General features: G+C 42.0%; 1 protein-coding gene across 2 annotated transcripts in view; it reads right to left on the bottom strand.

Moving 5' to 3' along the window:
- Positions 1–8,412: 8,412 nt before the first annotated feature.
- Positions 8,413–19,526, bottom strand: part of spen (spen family transcriptional repressor) — a 29,813-nt gene continuing 18,699 nt past the window's right edge. For both annotated transcript variants that reach the window (XM_050064219.1, XM_050064220.1), the window contains 5 exons: positions 11,663–19,490; positions 11,182–11,526; positions 10,891–11,085; positions 10,566–10,724; positions 8,413–10,448 (listed from right to left, as the gene is read on the bottom strand). In XM_050064219.1, coding sequence (XP_049920176.1) covers positions 10,317–10,448; positions 10,566–10,724; positions 10,891–11,085; positions 11,182–11,526; positions 11,663–19,490 — 8,659 coding nt within the window. In that variant the 3' untranslated portion in view covers positions 8,413–10,316. The remainder of the gene's footprint in view (positions 10,449–10,565; positions 10,725–10,890; positions 11,086–11,181; positions 11,527–11,662; positions 19,491–19,526) is intronic.

Genomic DNA, 19,526 nt, shown 5'->3' on the forward strand with positions numbered 1-19,526 from the left:
ACATCAAGTGACCTGTGTCCAGTTTGGCCACCCGAGGCACAATCTCAAGTCTCTCACACTTATTCACACTGACTGACAGATTGGGTTCTGGAGGCGGAGAGTGGTTAAATCCAGAATAGATGGAGGGTGAAAAAAAGGAGGACAACACACAAGCCTGTCCTTTATTTTCGCTGAAATCTAAAAGAGCTACAAATCAACTTCACATCTTCCTGGAGCCAGATCACGACCTGAACCCCACCACTCCAAGAAAGAAGGAATGGAACAAGAAACACGCACAATCCTGCTGTAATGTATCGACCTTAGCACTCTATTTAACTAGTGCTCATACTAAAAAATGCTGATTTAACCTATTTCATGCCTACTGTACATGCCTGCTTAAATGTTTTATATAAAATGCTTTGTATAGCATTGCGAACATTCATGCAATTCCACTGATGAACAGTTGGTGGCAGTGCACAGAAAAGGAAACATGAACGTATACATGCAGGTTTCAAATGTTTAAAAAAATTGGATTTGCAAATGTTTTATGAGGTAGGAAATGCGTTTAACACATTAAGACCTTAAGGATACATTGTGTGCTCTGGTGAGTAACGCTGAATGTAAACATAACTTAAGTTTATGTACAAGAAAGGGCATCTTTAATGGTGAGATATGGAAGTCAAGTGATGGGACAAGAGACATGAGAGGTCAGCTGACACGACAGTTTATAGAGAGACAGTAAGAAAATAAATGTGTGCACACAGACAGTTTGGATGCACCCAATTCCATTTTTAACCACAGAATCTTTTACTGAAGACTCGACTCAACTTGCTTTTGGTACGAGGAACTTTTTAACTCTCATTTTTCCCTGCAGATAGTACCCCCTCCTCGTGCCTGGCAGCATTAGCTGAATGTGGCTGCAACACAAAGACACAAACACAATGTTCTCCCTCTGGATCCTTGTAATCAAACAGAGGGATGTCTGCACTTCATCAGTTGACCACCGTCTGGTTTTGTGGACTGCCGTTTTTTTTAAAATCTGGGTCAAGTTAATAAAAACATTGCTGTCAATATTAATGGTAGCTTGGCTTTTTAAAAATGCCTGGTGTGTGCTGGATGTCCTGTAATGCACAAGTGAGTATTCTAGTGACGATTCTCTTCGACCCATCGTCTGCTGTGAAAGAAAACCTTTTTGCATCGAGTCTTAGAGTGTGCACCTGACATCTTTTTTCAAATAAGTACAATCATATAACCATTAAAAAAATGCCCCAAACTACCAAAACATGACCTAAATTCAAATAAACCAAGTTAGCATTTAATTCCATCTAAGCAAAATTGTGTTGTGTAGTTTAAAGATTTGGCTGTAAAAGATGTTTACCTCTTCTTACTGTTTAAAAAACAATTACAATTTATAGAAAAAGATTTCCTACAAGTCCTCGAAACTGTGCTGGAGTTTGTTGGTGTCAAGCTGCAGAGGAATCAATTGTGCTAACATGCTAATAGCTTTATTTTGCCTCTTGCAGACTGAGTACTTTGCAGCTAAACTGGATCACTGAATCTTTAAGGAACTGATATTTCTAGGTGCCTCAGCATTTTAAAGGTTCAGTGTGTGGGATTTAATAACATCTAACGGTGAGGTTGCAGAATTGAAATTTTTCCCATGTGCCAACCGTGTAGGAGAACTTCAAAGGCAGAGTTAAAAATGTGAAAATGCCAAAACATGAATGGCCCTGTCTAGAGCCAGTGTTAGGCTGCATGTTCCATGGGACAGGACACACTTGGTATGCAGACATAAATGACTCATTCTAAGATAACAAAAATACAAAAGTTCTTAGTTTCAGGTGCTTATACACCAATGAAGACATAGTTAGGAATATTATATCATGTCTGGATGCCCCTAAGTAATACACACAGGTGCTTTAATTAGTATCATACTATATACGCATATATGAAAATGCAGAAAGGATAAATAGACCTTATAATTCAAATTTACTTAATAGTCTTTAGTTCGGACTAACGGCAATACAGAGGTTTTATGAAACCAAATGAAGAAGAGGGAACTAGAATATAAAAACTATTACTATTACATGGCAGGTATCAGATGGCAACTAGGGCACTGAGCCATGATGTCAGAGGAAGCTGTCTTTATGAGTCTTGAGTCACCAGGGTGAGTCCATATAACTGTAGCATTGCCTGTCCACACCTAATGTGTACTGTGACCTAGCAGTCACTTGATCTATTTCTAAAAGTTGTCCATTGTAAAGTGGAGCAATCACATCATTGCATTTCATTCAGTGGTGTTTGCCTGACGCTGACCTTTCGTACTGAGCCTGGAGAAACATTCTCACTTTACCTGGACAGGTATCATAAGTCAGCTACATGTTGTATTGTTTGCATGACAACTTATTTACAGGGTTACAAGACGGACTGAAAGTTGAAGTGCATTAAGGAGTGTTTAAAAATTAATATGTCTATGGGAATTTTACTGAGAGTGCCTTATAAGAATTTCCTAAATTACTTGATAAAGCCTGTGTGTATTTATCTACATGAACTTTGCCTCCCCTTCTTCCTGGTTGTAATGCTTTAATAAAACACTAAAACAGCATCTTATATAACCCATCCCATTCTCTACAGTTAATGTTCATATCAAAGCCCTCGGATCAAAGCATTTACAGTCAGGCTCCAGGCAATGTTTATCTCTCAAACATATTCTGATAACTCCTTTATGATTAGCAAACAGTCCTGTTAGCACAATAAACAAATACCACAGTCTCTATTACAGTCTTATCACACCAACATTGAAATGAGCCGTGTCTACTGTGTGTTAGTTTGTTTCATTAGAAAATGTTTCCTGTTTCTGATGAGGCCAGTGGAAAGAACATCTCACAGATCGTTTCTTTGGGAAGAGGACATTATGGGACTTTAATCTGTTGATATCCCTGTCCAATATGTGACGAATGACCACCATTCCAATCACCTCACTGACTCCAGAATATAAAGTGTTTCCTAATGGAATATTCATGCTAACTACTAGAAGCTTTAGCCCACAGTTGCACACAGGTGACACCAGCCACAAAAACACAGCATGGTTTTGAGTTAAAGGTCCAGTGTGTAGGATTTAGTGGCCTCTAGTGGTGAGTTTGCAGAACTGAAACTTTTTCATCATCAACCTCCATTTTCAGGTGTTTATAAATGAATGCAAACATAGTTATGAATAATATAGGCCATCTCTGCCAGTAGTTGCCCCTAAGTCTGGAATGACTGATGAAAGAAACCTTCAGTGAGAGATTTCCCCAAGTTAAAGAAGCTAGTGGAGTGGGACCGCTGCTAGCATGGGTCTGACATAGATCCTGAGATTACTCTTTTTTTTTTTTTTTTTTTTTTTTTTTTACACATTACACACAGGCAGGTCTAACATGCACACATGCACACACAGGACCTATACACATGTATTAATGGAAAGATGTCAGAGTGAGGTCGCTACCTATGGGCATGGGCCCTGAGCAGCTGGGTTGTGTGCCTTGCTCAAGGGCACCTGGGCAGGCAAACTGTCTTCCTCTCCAGAGCAGTCCATACTCGGCTTACGTTACCCAATGGTTTTTGAAAGGTTTTAAAACAGAGTCCAGCTGTTTTGATGTCAGTGTGAGATTAAGAGCTCGTTGTAACCATGCTGCTGCGTGGCTTTGGCCAATGTGGCAAAACATATAGAGTAAGGCTGTGTTAGCTCCTGCTAACCAGGCAGAGAGCAGGAGAATGCTTCATAGAGATGGTCCAACAGCTGATTAGTGGCAATCAGCTGTTGTTGCCCCCCACCTGCCATCACAACTAGATTCTAATTCTGTGGGAAACACTGAATGTTCATTATAATAAGGTCAGAATCCGAGACAACATTCATTTATTCATTTTCCATAACCGCTTATCCTCTTAGGGGTCGTAGGGAGCTGGAGCCTATCCCAGCTGACACTGGGCGAGAGGCAGGGTACACCCTGGACAGGTCGCCAGACTATCGCAGGGCTGACACATAGAGACAGACAACCACTGACGCTCACATTCACACCTACAGCAATTTAGAGTCACTAATTAACCTGCATGTCTTTGGACTGTGGGAGGAAGCTGGAGTACTTGGAGAAAACGCACGCTGACACGGGGAGAGCACGCACATTTCGTAAGGAAGGGCAACCCACCCTGTTCGAACCAGGAACCCTCTTGCTGTGAGGCGACAATGCTAATCACTGCACCACAACCATTTTTGCCATTTTTTTTTACCTTGTCCCTGTAATCTTATTGCAAACACAAACCTTAAAACATTGCAACATACATTGCAATTTTATAAGACATTAGGCTTCATTTTAGGCTTCAACAGTCCCAAAAAGTCTGGACAAAATGGTACTTGGTTTGTTCCGGGAACTAGTCCCTATAGAATGACCTATTGCCACCCTACCTTTGAGAATGATTTTACATAGATACATAGATAGATAGATGTTTGTTTGTGTGTGTGTGTGTGTGTGTGTGTGTGTGTGTGTGTGTGTGTGTTGTGTGAAACATAAATTTAACAAAAACACAGAAAAACCACCAACCATGTAGAAAGCCTGATTTATATTCCCAACAGCTAACAACTGCAATTAACAGCCCAAATCCCAGCATCACACGAGGGAGTCATTTCATATGAAAGTACACACAAATACAAAAGCTTCCAAATGTCTGTGACCTGGAACAAACATTACTGTATCAAAGTTCGCCCACGCAGCTGTAGGCAGAGGTGAGCCAAATCATTTGAAGCCTTCGTCTAGGAACAGCATCAGGCTTCAGGCTCACAGTTTTGCAGAACCTAAAAAGGGCTGATGAAACACCTCAGGACGTTTTAAAAAGTGGCATTACTGGTGCCTCTGGTTATGAAGGTTAAGGCCTTTGTAGGGTTCTGGCAAGAAAAGCAGCCTTGCAACCATCTGTTAAGCAGAAGATCCTTTTTGAAATCCTTTGAGCTTCCTTTGTATTATTCTCAACAACTCTTTGTCTAATTTTCCTTATTGACAGTTTGGTTAATACAATAGGTAATTGCCTGAACAAAAGCAGGCATGTGTGTGTGTGCTTGTGAATTTTTTTCCAGTCATGTCATGACTACGGTGAAGCATAATGGACATCTTCATTCAAACACTGACATACGCTGACATATGCAGCAAAACAATTAAAGTAAGTGGGGTTTTTTTATTAAAAATAATATATTTTACTCAGTTTATTCTGTGCTCTCATGTAAGGACAAATTGTCCAAACACCAGCATGGAATGCAGAGAGCTCAATGCCAGAAGGGCACAAACAAGAAAACAAGCACTTATCAGCATCTGAAAAACCAACCTCTGAATTTGCAACATTCTTTTCATTTTCCAGCTAAAATTGGGCTTTCAAAATGTCATCTTGTGGCAAAGAATTCAAGAGAACAGCTCAAAAATATGAATGATGTCTACTTTAAGGACAACGGCACACGACTCCTTCTTGTCTTTCCTTCATTGCTCAAAGGCAGAGCCTGTAATCTTAGAAGAACTGTGAATCTGGATAAGGAGAGGGAACAACATGCAGGAAAAGGTCTTGAATTTCTCCTGAAGTCTTCCTTGCCTTTCCTTCACTGTCCCAATGTGATCTGTAACTTCTCACGCTGCGAACAGGGCGTCAATTAACATTCCAAGCCTTGGCCTGTCGGGGCACTGTAAATCATTTATGCCTCACCTCTTCTTCGTGGTCACACTCCTTTCTTTCTACTGTAGGCATAATGACAGGAGAGAGAAAATGAGAAAAGCATGGGTATGGCCCTCTACCCTCCTTTGGTTGCTCAATCACCAGCTTATCCTGCTGCAGCTGGTGTTCCTCAATGTCATCCTTTTTTTTATGGGAAATCTTGATCTACTGTATCAGCCTTGTGGGAAGAAGATGGAAAATAACAGTTCATAAAGCATTACAGACGGTTGTTTTGTTCCATAAATATATTTTGATAAGTAATATTAAGACATTCACTATAAACTAAATACAGTAAGCTGGTGTCTCTTCAGAGGCTGCCTGCATTTGATAGTAATTAATTGCACTCTGAGGAATACTTGCAAAAATAAAGAAAGATCCTGCAGCCCTGACCACCAAATGTTCCCAAATAGAATTCCAATCACCACTAAATCCCCATAGGCCTCCCTCTGGGGAATCTGTCTGCTAGCGTACTCTTGAATTTGACGGGTGCAGCCGGAAACCCTAATGTTCAAGCCACAGTCCTAAAATTCCTGAAACCATGGAGATGTTTGCCTCAGGGATGAGTTTATAACTGCAGCTTTGACAGCAGTGGTGCTCATTTGTCACGCTCCATAGCCATTTGATTACCACTTTAAAAACTGAGTGACAAACACATTTTTATATATTCCACTGACAATGACGTTTTGTCAATTCATAAATATTTGACACGGTGCTTGAATGTGAGGCTTGATAATAATGTATGCTTTTTATATTTACTGCATACTACTTTTTTATGCCAATTCCATCATTATATTGTGTAAGCAAAGAGTGACCTGAACATGCATTCTCAATATGCATCACAGCACTGATGCAGTAAGACAGCAAACCCCTGCATCCTATTACTTCCCTGACCAAGACAGACATGTTTATGCACACAATTCCCTCTGTGTCAGAACAGAATTAAACCCAGGTCTTGCTAGCGTCAAACAATACAAGTCAATCAAAGACAAATGTTGTACTTGCTTAGAGGTATTTTCAAGGTGTAAGCCAGTGGTTCTCAAACTGTGGCGGGCCCCCTTTGGGAAGGGGGCACAGAGTCACTTCAGGTAGGGCTTGGATGACTAGGGGGAAAATATTGAACAAGGTTGATAATACATTTGACAATGCTTCACATGTTGCTGCAAAGAAGCTACAAATTCTAAAACATGGATGCTTCACACCCATCTTCAACCCAGCAGCACATAAGATCTATACAATCAGCACAGTTTCAAGGTGGACACCTAAGATTAGTGTCACCAGTTTAGTATCTAGCCAAATGTCTTCCACTCTGTTCCTTAGTTATGGCCCTGAGAAACGGCCTGTCAAGTGTTTTTGCAGAACATTATGATGTCACAGTGAAGTCGACCTTCTGAATATAAAATGCCATCACCTCCTCATCTTATTGTATTAGACATTTGTGTGAAATTTTGTCATGATGTACGTATGAAATCTTGAGTTATGGCCAAAAACATGTTTTGTGAGGTCACAGTGACCTTTGACCTCCGACCACCTAACCACCACCACCAAATTCTAATCAGTTCATTCTTGAGTCCAAGTGAAGGTTTGTGCCAAATTTAAGAAAACTACCTGAAGGCTTTCTTGAGATGTTCTGCTCACAAGAATCAGACTTTCACAAGGTCACAGTGGCCTTTGACCACCAAAGTCTAATCCCTGACTCAAAGTGGACGTTTGCGCCAAGTTTTAAGAAATTCCCTCAAAGTGTTCTTGAGATTATACATTAACAAGAATGATAGGGATACAAGGTCACACTGACCTTGACCTTTGACTATCAAAATCTTATCAGTTCATCGTTGAGTCCAGGTGAACTTTTGTGCCGGATTTGAAAAAACTATATCATGGCGTTCTTGAGATAATCAGCATTCACGAGAAAGACATACATAGTCTTGACAACCATCGTGCATGGATTGGACAGACAGATATCCTGAATACATAATGCCTCTGGCCACGGATGTTACTGACACAGTAACATAAAAAAACAGAGCTTGCTGACGTGATCATGCTGACCTTTATTTCACTAAAATTCAGCAAGAATCGATAGTTACTTCCCCAAATACTGTTAATGACTGATAAAGAAATTGTAGGTTGGGTGGGGGGGCATGACCTTTTTTGGCCTCTGAAGGGGCACGACAGAAAAAGTTTGAGAACCACTGATCTAAGAAAAGGTGTCTCTGCTTCAAAGAGTGCACATTTACCTTTAACACATTCAGATTTAGTGATACTAACGATGCTCCAGGGATATGCAGTCAAATCAGGATGAAGGCAAGATCCAAATTTCAAAGAACAAATCATTTTCATGGCAAATTGAAAAGACAATTGATTTCTGCGGTGGCCTGATTTGCTTCACAAAGCTGTGTCACAGCTTGGTCCTTAGCAGTGTAGTTTAGGCAGATACTGACATCTTCTGACTGCTGAATGGACTGCAGCACTGATTCTGAGGAGCTGTTTAGTATTTTCACTATTTAAACTGTTCCAAGTTGCAGAAGCACAAAACCTGAAGACAGTGAACAGATTAGCTTGCAGATTTTATATTACAGCGATGCAAGTCTTTTTTTTTTCTAAACCCACAGTGAAGATAAATTAATAAATCTTCATAAATCTTTCCTCATCAGTCAGTGCATCAAAATAACTTCAGTTTCTAAAGGCGAGTCATAAACACAAACCAAAGAGTGACGGACCATTTAATGATCTTCAGAAGTAAGTTAAACAACCATTTATTTTACAGTTTAAAATGTCCTCATGGAGGAACAGCAAAATACACTCAAAATGAAGATTGATCAAAAGACAGTTTTCATATTAATCACCGTTTTAAGTTTTTTGTTTTTTTTTAATTTTCTTCTCATTTGCTTATCAAAAATTATAAGTGCCTTCAACATAACCATGAGAGTATTCAGCTTGCAGTCATAGAAATATTTACACCACAAAACTGACAAGCATGGTTTTACTTTCAGCATCGGTATTACACACCTCATCTCCTGTCTCTTTCAGACTGCTTTGTTTTGTTGCACAAAACAAAAATAAGGACCCTGAAGAAAGACAATTATAAAGGGGAAAAATACACAAGAGCACAGATTAAGGACATTAGTATTTACAGCTTGGCTCGAGGAGACAGTTAAGGGGAGGAATGGAGACAGATGATCAACACATCCATTAGCGGCATGATGTCAAGTTCAAGTCACATTCTTTGCCTTTATGATTTCAGTTTACCCTTTAAGATTTAAAAATAAAGCATGCTATAGCACATCTGTCATGAAGTCACGGCTTAAATGACCTCAGGATGCAGTCCTTAATATGCAAGAGGATGATTTTCAGACAGCAGGGGGCAGTAAAGGACCACATCAGGGAGAAGGAGAACAGGAAAACAAACAGAAATGCGACCCCTACAATACAATGGTTCCTTCAAAATGAGGATACAACTTCATAATGTAAAAAGCACTGTAGTAACAGAGTTGGGTTGATGACCAATACCAAAAAAAAGGAATCAAGTCTGCCCTCTGAGTGGCAAAATACAAAGTCACATATGAAAATAGGTTCTGATCAATTTTTGTTTTAGATACATTGCGTGTGTTGAGCGTTTGAAAAAGACATTTTGGCACAGAATCAATTTTAAAAATATTTTTTTGTGAATATCACTCCTGGATCCTGCACAGATCCTTCCCCTTCTTGCCCCTACCCAAAGAAAAAAAAAAACATTTGATGATCTGTCTTGTAAAATAATTCACTTGGTCTCTCCACATTGCTTCAGTCTTTAAATATTTATAATATTTACAGTTTCACAATTGTCCACAATACCCTTAGGCTTAAAGAAGATGCAAACAAAAATAAACAAATTAAATATTTTTATATAGTCCCCTGTTGAGGCATTGAGTGTAAACTGTACAACTCTAAACGTCCCCTCACGAGTTCCTGGGGCAGGGAACACTTCGGGATGGAGAGTTGAGTCCGGAAATGATGTAGAAGTTGGCTGATGGTGAAGGAGCAAAAGCAGTATGATTGATCAGGCTGAAATGATTCTTGATCATTTTCCAGGCAATGATTTTCTTTTATCTTGCACAAGCATGGCTGATCACGAGAATGATTCCATAACATATCATTTTACACTCAAATCTGTACAGAGTTCACAATTTTTTCCTTAACATAGTGCAATGACTTCTCATATCCTTTGTCTTTTTTTTTTTTTTAAAAAAAAAAAAAATCACAATCACTTTTTTGAAGGTAAAAAATATCCCATAGGAAGGTCTCAATCCATAGCTTTGTGGGTGCTATGAATTAGAAAAGGCTATGCACAACACCTCCAAAAATGGCAAAAATGAAATGAGAAATCAGAAATGATCATCAAAAATCCTTGTTCGACCCTTCAGATCCTCTCTGTAAAGGTTCAGTTTTTGGAATTCGATGTCATTGAGTGACTTAAGGACTTGGTGAAGTGAGGGAGAAAAAGTGAGTGCATGCTAAATTAGATTTTTAAAAAAAGTCAAACTCATAAAAGATATGAGGCAATTCCAGTTTACAAAACTGGATGAGTCCAAAAGGGCTGGTGTTGGCTTTGTTCAGGGAAAAAATGGAGGTAATTAAACAGAGGCAATGACAATCATGAGGTGAGGGGAAATGCTGGAGATGCTGTTGAGAAGGTCCGGGGCCAGCTGCGAAAGGTGGCTCTCTGAGAATTCACACGGAGGGAAAATCTGCACCACATAAGCTGGCTGTGAATTAAAAGATGAAAATAACATGAGACAAAACTAAATCTATATATTTAACTGTAAAACACAGGTACAATTTAAAAAGAAAGGTAAAACAAATAAAGTTTCAAGACCACTGACCTGATTAGAGCCAGGGTTGGGCACGTTGATAATGCCAGCTGCCTGTTTAGCTTGCAGGTAGGTGATGAAGCCACTTTTCAAGGCTTGGGTTTGACCAAGGACATCTTCTTGGTCTCGACCACAGGGTAGAGCCAGTAGCAAACAGTAGTCATTCTCCACCTGCCATCAATGATAAGTCTTTATCAGAAATGTAAACATATCATATCCCACAGATGTTGGCTAAAATCCATGCATGTGCAAGTCTCCATTTGATTAATCTTGTTAAATATGCTCATCCAAACTTTAGAACCAGCTTTTCAGAGGTAGTAAGAACCAAAATACTCACAGTCATTCTGCGTGCCACACTGTCCAGCTGGGAAGCCTCAAGCCTCATCCTCTGGACAATACGGAGAAGAGGACCTCCCTCTGGGGGCGGCAGAGAGCGCTGGGCCAGTATGGTGTTGCCAGAAACAAAGTGTAACTGGACAGCAGCCTGGTCGTTCTTCAGTGCCAACAGACCTTGCCATACAATAGGATATTTCTGTAAAACAAAAACAGAAAATGGTTTTCAGACGTATTTTTCTCTTTGGTATTGTCTAGAAAACATATTCCATGTATGTTCAATCTGTCTTCCTACCGTCAAAAGCTGCACCATGTCAACGGAACGATGTCCCGAATGCTCCAGCTTAGCATCGGGCCGTGGATGCAGAGAACTTGATGATGGTATTGCTGGCGGAGGTGTTGGCAGGAAGGCTGGAGGGCCTTTCTGTAGAGACAGATCTGGCTTGTGAGTAAGACTCATGGGGGATGTCATTGGAGACTGGTAGGAGGGGGAGACTGTATCCCGTGATATTCGGGAAATGTGTGAGAGGTCCGTAGAGGTAGCATGGCGAAGATGGGAACTCTCAGGCTTGGAATCACTTCCTCCCCCATGTGACTGAGACATTTTACCCCTGTGACCCAGCTCAGACTCTGGAGGGACCTGATTAAGAGAATACATAACAAACAAATAAAGTTATGCATATTTTGTATGTGTATACGATCTGTAAAATACAATAATATATTCTAAAATGCTGAAATATTTGCAAAATGTCAATAACACAAACATATCAAGTGACCTGTGAAGATGTAATGCCTTGGTTAGCCAGGTTGTGTCCTGATGAAGGATGTCCTGGAAACTGCGATGGAAAGCCCCGCATATCCCGGTACACTGGAAAGGAGCCTGCCCCTCCTGGATGCATCAGCTGAACCCCATGTGGGTGAGGAGAGACCAGGACAGGAGAAGATGCATGGACTCCTCTTATTCTACTTTCGTTGGTTGTTGGATGTATCAGTTTTCCTTCTAGTGGTTTGAGAGATTCTTTTGCAGAGAGGTCAATGCTCTTTCCCACAATAGGACTCTTTGATGGCCCAGAGATGTTGCTTGAAGACGTTCCAGTCTCTGAGGTACGTGACTGTCTTGCTTCTACAGCAGCCTGCTCTCCCAGTTGCTGGTGCATGAGGATGCGCTGGTGCATATCTCTGTACTGATCCATGCGTATGCTTGGGTGGAGCCCTCTGTGATCACTGTGAATCATCATTACATCCGATTGGAGCTGGGGCACGGAGGGTCTACTAAGGGTTTGGTTAAAGTGTCTGGGGTCTTCTTCACTTACACTGCTGCCACCACCACTTGATACTGACCCCTGGGGACTTGAATGAGACTGCAGGACCAAATCTCGGATGACATTAGGTTGCGGCGTGTTTGAGCGCTGTGAAGGCCCTGGGTGGGAGGAAGACAGGGAGTCACCTCGCCTTCCATAGTTCATCCCAGACATTGGTGGGGTGTTCATCCTGGCTTCATGAGCCATTGCCTGAGTGACACTGTGAGGCTGAATTATGACAGAGGACTGTTCTGAGTGTGGGTGATGCATACCAGAATGATATGTAGACATTGGCGGCATGCCATGACCTAGAACAACAGAAGTTCCTCTCGGAGAACTGCTAGGAGGACAGGCTTTGACAAAGTGTGAGGGGGAGTGAACAGCTGTTCGTGGGGACTGAGGTTCTTGCTTTAGGTGTAGAGCTGACCGATCAGTTGGGATGCTAGGGCTGGGGCTCATGCGGGTTCCAGACAGTGATGGGTGGTGTGGACTCATGACTGGGCTCAGGTTAGACTGCTGAACAGCTTTGCCAATGTCCATCTTTTTTGGGAGAGGTTCAGACCCCAGTCCTCTCTTGCCATGCTGCTGCTGAATCACAGCTTGGTTGTACATCAAGACTTGAGGTGAACTAACTGGCTGCTGGTACATCTTTACGACACCACCCTGGGATGTTGTGTGATACGGGGCTTCAGATTTGTCACACCCAAGACTCTCCTGCTTTGTACTGGAAATGACAGGTTGAGAGTTATACGACTGGCCTGTCAAGAGAACTCCTGTGTGCCCATAGGCTGTAGCAGTTGGGGCTACTTTTGGGGTAGGCGACTGGGATGATGTGATGAGTGGGTCTTGTTTTATCGAAGATTTGGACACAGATTGCTGAAACTCTATATCACCCGCACTGGCTTGAGGAATTTGACTAATTTTGGCTCTCATCCTGTGAGGTCCTTCGGTTTTCTGACCGGAATAACTCAAAACAACAACACCCTCTGATGTATTGACCCTTAGGCCAGGACTTGAGCCTGTATTATAGGGAGTGGTCTCAACAACAGAGCGTCCTCTAGTTCCATCTTCTGCAATATCCATGCCATGATAGCGATTATTCTCATTAGAGTTTGATCTGAATTTTTGCTTGGGAATGGACAGCCCAATGCTTCGGTTGCTTAGTGAAATTCGAGGAGTTTCCTCTGTATCATAAGGCATTGGAATTCGACTTATTACTGAGGTAGCAGGAGAAATAACTGTATGCTGGGTCTTCTCTCCACAGTTCTGTTGGGACTCTGTCAATGGAAAGGGTTTATGGTGCATCGGCTGTGGGGGTAAAGGCGGTCTCTCTTCGTGATGTAGCTGTCTTGAACTCACTGTATCAAAGGGATTTTCATTCTCTGACATCCGTGAAGGATCTGACAGTGCAGACGTCACCATAGTGGTAGGAATAGAATTGCTATTTGATGCAGACACATATTTCGGTTCCATTAGGATTTTCCTTAAGGTACTGGAACTAGGGTCAATATCTGAGGCCTTTGTGTCAGGAGGCATGGGGGGATTCGTTGAAGGGGTTCCAAGTGCAGTTGATGCTGGTGGAGAAGGAGTTACCACTGTGACGTGACAAGAAGGAGCAACATAGACTCTACTTTCCTCAGTTCTAGGAGGCCAGTCTGGCGAAAGTGGCATTTTGGCAGGCCGCAGCAGGGGTACACTGAACTGGGATACAGGTTGTGGGCGGGCAGGAGCAAGGGTAGGGGTAGGTGGTTCTTCTGCCTGGGGATGCTTTTTATTACTGGAGATGTTGCTTGTGCCTGAATGAAATGCAGATTCCTTGGGTACCGGCTGTTCAACTTCAGGCTGTTCTGCCTCTTTGGGCGTGTCTACAGTTATAGCACTTGTGACATCACGCCTACAAGTTGCAACAGCAGTGACCACAGAAGCTGCTGCAGTTGCCCCAGCTGTAACAGTAACTGCTTTTGAATTGATGGTTTCTGGGTCTTCTGGAATTGATTCTGGTAACTTGACTGGAGAAGGTTGTGAAACCTCTTCAGCAGCATCCACTTTTTTATTAGCTGCACCTTTACGACTTCTTGACTTTTTCGGGGTTTTGGCTCTAACTCTGCTTGTTTTCTTGGGTGTTTCAAGAAGAGGGGTATCCTCAGCTACCTTAGGCTCCGACATTAGCCCCTTTGGGCTGGGTGTCAGAGGACCATCGTCTGAGTCCGCAGCAAGAATATTGTTGATCACCATGTGTGTTTCAGGTTCCATAATTTCGTTGGAGGAGGGGGAAGTCAAGGACTCAGGGGTAGGAATAAGAGCAGTGTAAGTAGGAGGAGCTGTGAAACTATCTGTATCTGCACATGTTTCTTCTGCTGTAATGGAATCAATAGCAGCTGCAAGTTCAGTTTCACTTGCAGGATTAGCTCGCTTCTCCTCAACCTCAGCTTCTGGCTCAACTACAACAGGAGGCAATATGGTAGGTTGCTCTGAAGGTTGTTCCTTATATGGTCGAGGAGGTTGCTCAACGGTAAGTTTGGCAATATTTTCAACTGCCTGCTCTAGTTCCATCTGCCGTGCTAAGAGAGCCGCTGGATCAGTAGGAAGTTCAGGTTCTGATAGGGTGTCTTCTTGTTCCTGTGCATCAAATTCTTTTGATTCTTTTGGAAAGCCTATAATCTTTGTTTCATTATTGTCTTGTACTATTGTCTTGGTTTTTGTAATAGTGGGAGCTTCAAATGACTCTGGCTCATCTTCCTCTGAACGAAGTAAACCTTTCACATCATCAACACTTACACGGATCTCAAGATTTTTTAAGCTGTGTGATTTATCTTCAGTGACCTGCTTGGTATTTCTTTTCAGCCTTGGTGTTTTCATCTTAACACACTTTTCAGGCAGTTGTCTCCTTTCAGTGGCGCTGGTGTCTACCTTTTCAATATCCGCATCAGCACATTTCTTTCCACCAGAATCTTTTAAGTCTTTTTCCTTTCTGTGCACTGGTGAGCTTGCGTTTTCTGCCTTTTCTGATAGCTTCACAAACAGTTCAGAATCAGCTTTAGGATTAAGTTCTGACTCATCATGACTTGCCAAATCAGCTTGTTCAGCTATCATTGTAGTGCTCCCAGACTGTTTGTCTATTCTACCTCCTTTCTTGTTACCTGGAGCAGATGAAGTTAGTTGCGTTTGTTGCCCTTTCTGTGTGCGGGGTGAACGCCATCCTTCAGAGGCTTTTACAACCTCTACAGTAGTGGAGGTTTCTTTGACCTCTGTGTCTTCTTCCATCATTTTATGCTGATCCCCCTTAACTGGTGATAAATCTTCACCTCGTTTGACCCCTCTTTTAGGTGGGCGTCCTCGCCTTGTATTGGTGGATGGAATTGGAACATCTTGCTGCATTGGCTCTTTATCCACACCACGTTTGCGCATAGAGCGTGATGACTCCACCACCTCTTTACCAGCTTGGTCATCTTCATGTAGTGTGGCGTAAACTGATCGTACATTCCTGCGACGTGTTCTGCCATGGATCAAACTCGACTCAAGATTTTGCTCAGAATCTGATGCATGAATTGGTGACTTGGATGTGGCTTTGGACTCAATTGATGCTTTTGGTACTTCTGCCCGAGGAGATGAGGCCCTTTTGAGTTTCTCTCTGTCAATTCGTTCACTCTTTCGTGTTGCAGGTTTCTCAGTGGCAACAATTTGGGATGGCTGTGATGTACGTAATACTGACAGTGGTTTTGCCCTTTTACTCTTGGGCTGTCTGCGGTTTGGTACTGGTTTAATTTCAGCCTCTAGCTCTGGCATACATACCTCACCTTCTGTCTCAGTTTTCTGAGAATCCTCAAAGTGTTTTGTCTCCAGATTTTCTATTTTAGGTTCTGTCTTAATTATTTCAGATTTTTCTTCAATCTTTGGGTAGTCAGAGTAAGAGAATTCTGCAGTCTCTCTCTCAAAACCACTTAGGGAAGCACCAGGAGTGGGAGGTTTATCTTCCACAAGAGAATTATGTTCCACTGCCAAACTATCTCCGAGTTTTGCTTTGGGTTCAATTAACTCTACTTTTGTTTCCATTTCATTTTCTGGCTCTGAAAGGACAGGTGGAGGAGTTATGGTTAGCTTAGGAGCAACAGGTTTGAAGTCTTCCATAGGAAAATAATTAGATGGAGATATCTCAAGAACTGGCTCTACTTTCTCTTCTTTGACAAATGATGCAGGTTGATCTGATGATGGAGTTAAAATTTCCTTCTTTTCTGGTGATGACATTTCTTTTGGCGAAGGAACAAATGGTGAAACTGACAAGGTTAATGGGGGGCTGGCTGATTTGTCATCAACCTTGAGTACAGGCTCAGATTCCTTATCAGACAGCTCATTATCACAATTCTGCCCTTCGTCTCTTCTAATCTCCACCACCAACGAATCATTTTCAGTATCAGGTGGGGTGTGGTCCTTGTCCTTTTGTTGTTGAAGCTCCAAAAACCGACTATGGAAAAGCACTATGGGCTCTTGAGGCATATCACTTAGTCCAGCTTCAGGCTGTGCCTCAGTAGCACCTGGCTTAGCAAAAGGCCTACCAACTCCAGTTTCCAAGTCTTGGTCTTTACGTTCAAGATGCTGCAGTCGCCGAGAATCTTGTTCAAAGATTGAGCTGTGCAAAAAGCGAGAGGCAAACAGGTCCTGTCGCTCTTGGTCTTGTGGCTTAAGTTCCTCCTTTTTATCATGTAGCTTTTCAACAGAGTCAGTACGAATCTTTTTCTTATACCACGAAGGAATAGGTCGAGGTGCTAACTCTACCTTGTCCTTATCTGAACAGCTGTGGGAGGTTGGAAAGCGTGAGGGAAGAAAGGACCAATTATCTTCCCTGGAAGAATACAGTGTCTTGGCTCTTTCAAGGAGTGCTTTAGTATCAGGAGTTATAGTTTTATCTAATGCAAAAGAATAAAACTTATTCTTCTCCAATGAGCCCGAAAGCTTCAGATCTGTCATCCTCTCGTCACGTTCCCTGAGCATATAAGACAAGGAACTATTTGACTTGGGAGAGATGTGTTTGTTTTCTCCATCATCATCTGAATCAGTCTGCACTTCTCCAGGTTCCAAATCCTGGCCAAGGCGTTTACGGATGGTTTCAGGTTTTGCAATATCACTTGGGAAAGTCATTTCCATCCTAAGTGAATCAGATTTTATCCGTCTTTCCCAACGTTGCATTAACTCCTCATCACATCCAAGCAAGGTTGTCTTAAGCTTTGTGAGCTCACTGTCAGAAGACTGAAAATGTGTGGCTGTAAGGCCCAAACTGTTTTTCAATGACTCTGTGTGTGAAAATTTCTCGTCTGTTGTTGGAGAAGATTTTCTGTCTTTGTTTATAACTGACAAAGAAATCTGGGCAGTTTCATCTTCCTCATTTGCAGAAAAGTGACCATGTCCTATTGAGGATGTTAGACTTTGATAAATGTCTTCATTCAGCTTTTGGGAACTTGGAAAATTCCGTTCTCTTTTTCCAGTGACAATTTCAAAGTCAAAATTCTCTAATTTCTTTCGTTTACTGGAAGAGAAGTCACCACTGGCCATATCCTGAATTGGTTTTGGAACATCATGCATGATATAATCCTTCTCAAAGTCATGAGTGTCATTACTTGCTGGGTTTTCAAACTTGAGCAACTTATCAGGATTGCCAAGCTTGGGTCGGAGCCATCGACTCTGATCAACTTGTTTTGTGCAAATATTCTGGTCAATGTGCACAAAGTGTTCATCTCCGTCATCAGAGTCTCTGCACTTCCCTCTCCCTTGTTCATTTTCAGACAACACCTGTTTCTGTTGTTCTTTTAATTCATCCAAATCAAGACTGCCATCATCTGACATCTTTGTGAGACTGGAGCTGTTTTCAGTTTTTGAACCTTCTAAATCCATTTTAAGGTAGGGAGAGTTTAATTGATCTGTAGAATCTTCAGGCAGCTCCCCAAGCTGTGACTGCTGCTCCAGAGAAAAGCCTACAGAGTTGCTTTCACAGTCTCGTCCATCTTTTGGACTGCTAACTGAAATCATCCGGAAACATTTATCCTTGTGGTGCTCCTTTTTATGCATCCCTTTTATCAAAAGGTTCTTATCCAAGTCTGACTCCTTAGAATTGTTCCATAGTTTATGAAGTCCAGGTCTAACAAGATCCTCTTCACTAGTTCTCTTCTGTCGATCAGTTTTTCCAGAGTCTTCAAAACGCCTTTTCCTTGCAGCCAAACGGTCAATATCCACAGAAATGCCACTGTCAAATCCCATTTCAGATTTTCCATGTTTTTTGGATTTGATTTTAGCATCCTTGTCAATAACCTCCACTAAACTGTGCATATTTTTGTCTCTGGGCACCTTTCCATGCTTAGAGATATCACTTTTTGATGGGTCTGAGCGGAATGGAGGACTCCTCTGGTCAGCTGAGGGTGATGCCAATCTAGGACTGTCACTCCCACCTCTTGGTATTTGCTTTTCTTGGATAGACTGACCAATTAATTTTCCTTCTTTTTCTTTAACACGTGTTAATTGCACAACACAAGGCAGAAGGTCTAACCTTCCTTTGCTTGAGCCTTCCTTTGGAATTTTACTGTTTTTAATCCGAAGGACAGCCTCAGGGCTGACGTCTCTTTCAAGTTCTGGCTCTGTCTCACATGCCTGAATAGGTGATGCAACTTTGAGCTTCTTAAGCCTCTGTTTCTCACTTTTGTCCTTGTCCCCTCGATCTTTACGTCCAGTCCGCTTCTCCTTCTCAACCAAAGTCCCTCTGTCAAGTTCGAAGACTCGATCCTTCTCAAGTTTGTCCGTTTTATTATACCTTTCAGTGCGTGCCTTTTCAAGTTTTTCAAATCTGGGTGGGGAGATTGAACTGCAGCTACCACTTCTTTCAGAAGATCGGCAACAAATACGGCGATCTGAATCACTTGGTATCCTCTCAGAGAGCGAAGGAGATGCAGTAGGGCTGGCAGGACGACGAGAGGCAATGTGAGATGGGCTTTGGCTACGCTCAATGGTCCTCCTCCCATGATCACGTCCACGATCTGTCTCAAAGCGCTCTCTCTCTCTTTCGCGTTCCCGTTGCAAATAGCTGTATTTGCGAATGTCCTGTTCATAAGGGTCAGCTCTGTATTCCCGATATTCCCGTGGGTCTTCAAAGTATTGTGGATCATAGTAATCTCCCTGATATGGATCCCATTCAGTGTAAAACTCCCGACTTCTGGCAGGGTATTTGCGGCGTGGATCTTCAGTATATGTTCCTGGCGTTCGTACGTTTTCGTAATATTGTCTTTCTGCTTGAAACTCATACTGAGTTCGTCGATCATCCCTGCCAAGAAATAAACCCAAAAAAGTAAGCTATAAT

The sequence above is a fragment of the Epinephelus moara genome, chromosome 16, assembly GCF_006386435.1.
Source record: "Epinephelus moara isolate mb chromosome 16, YSFRI_EMoa_1.0, whole genome shotgun sequence".
NCBI lineage: Eukaryota > Metazoa > Chordata > Actinopteri > Perciformes > Serranidae > Epinephelus > Epinephelus moara.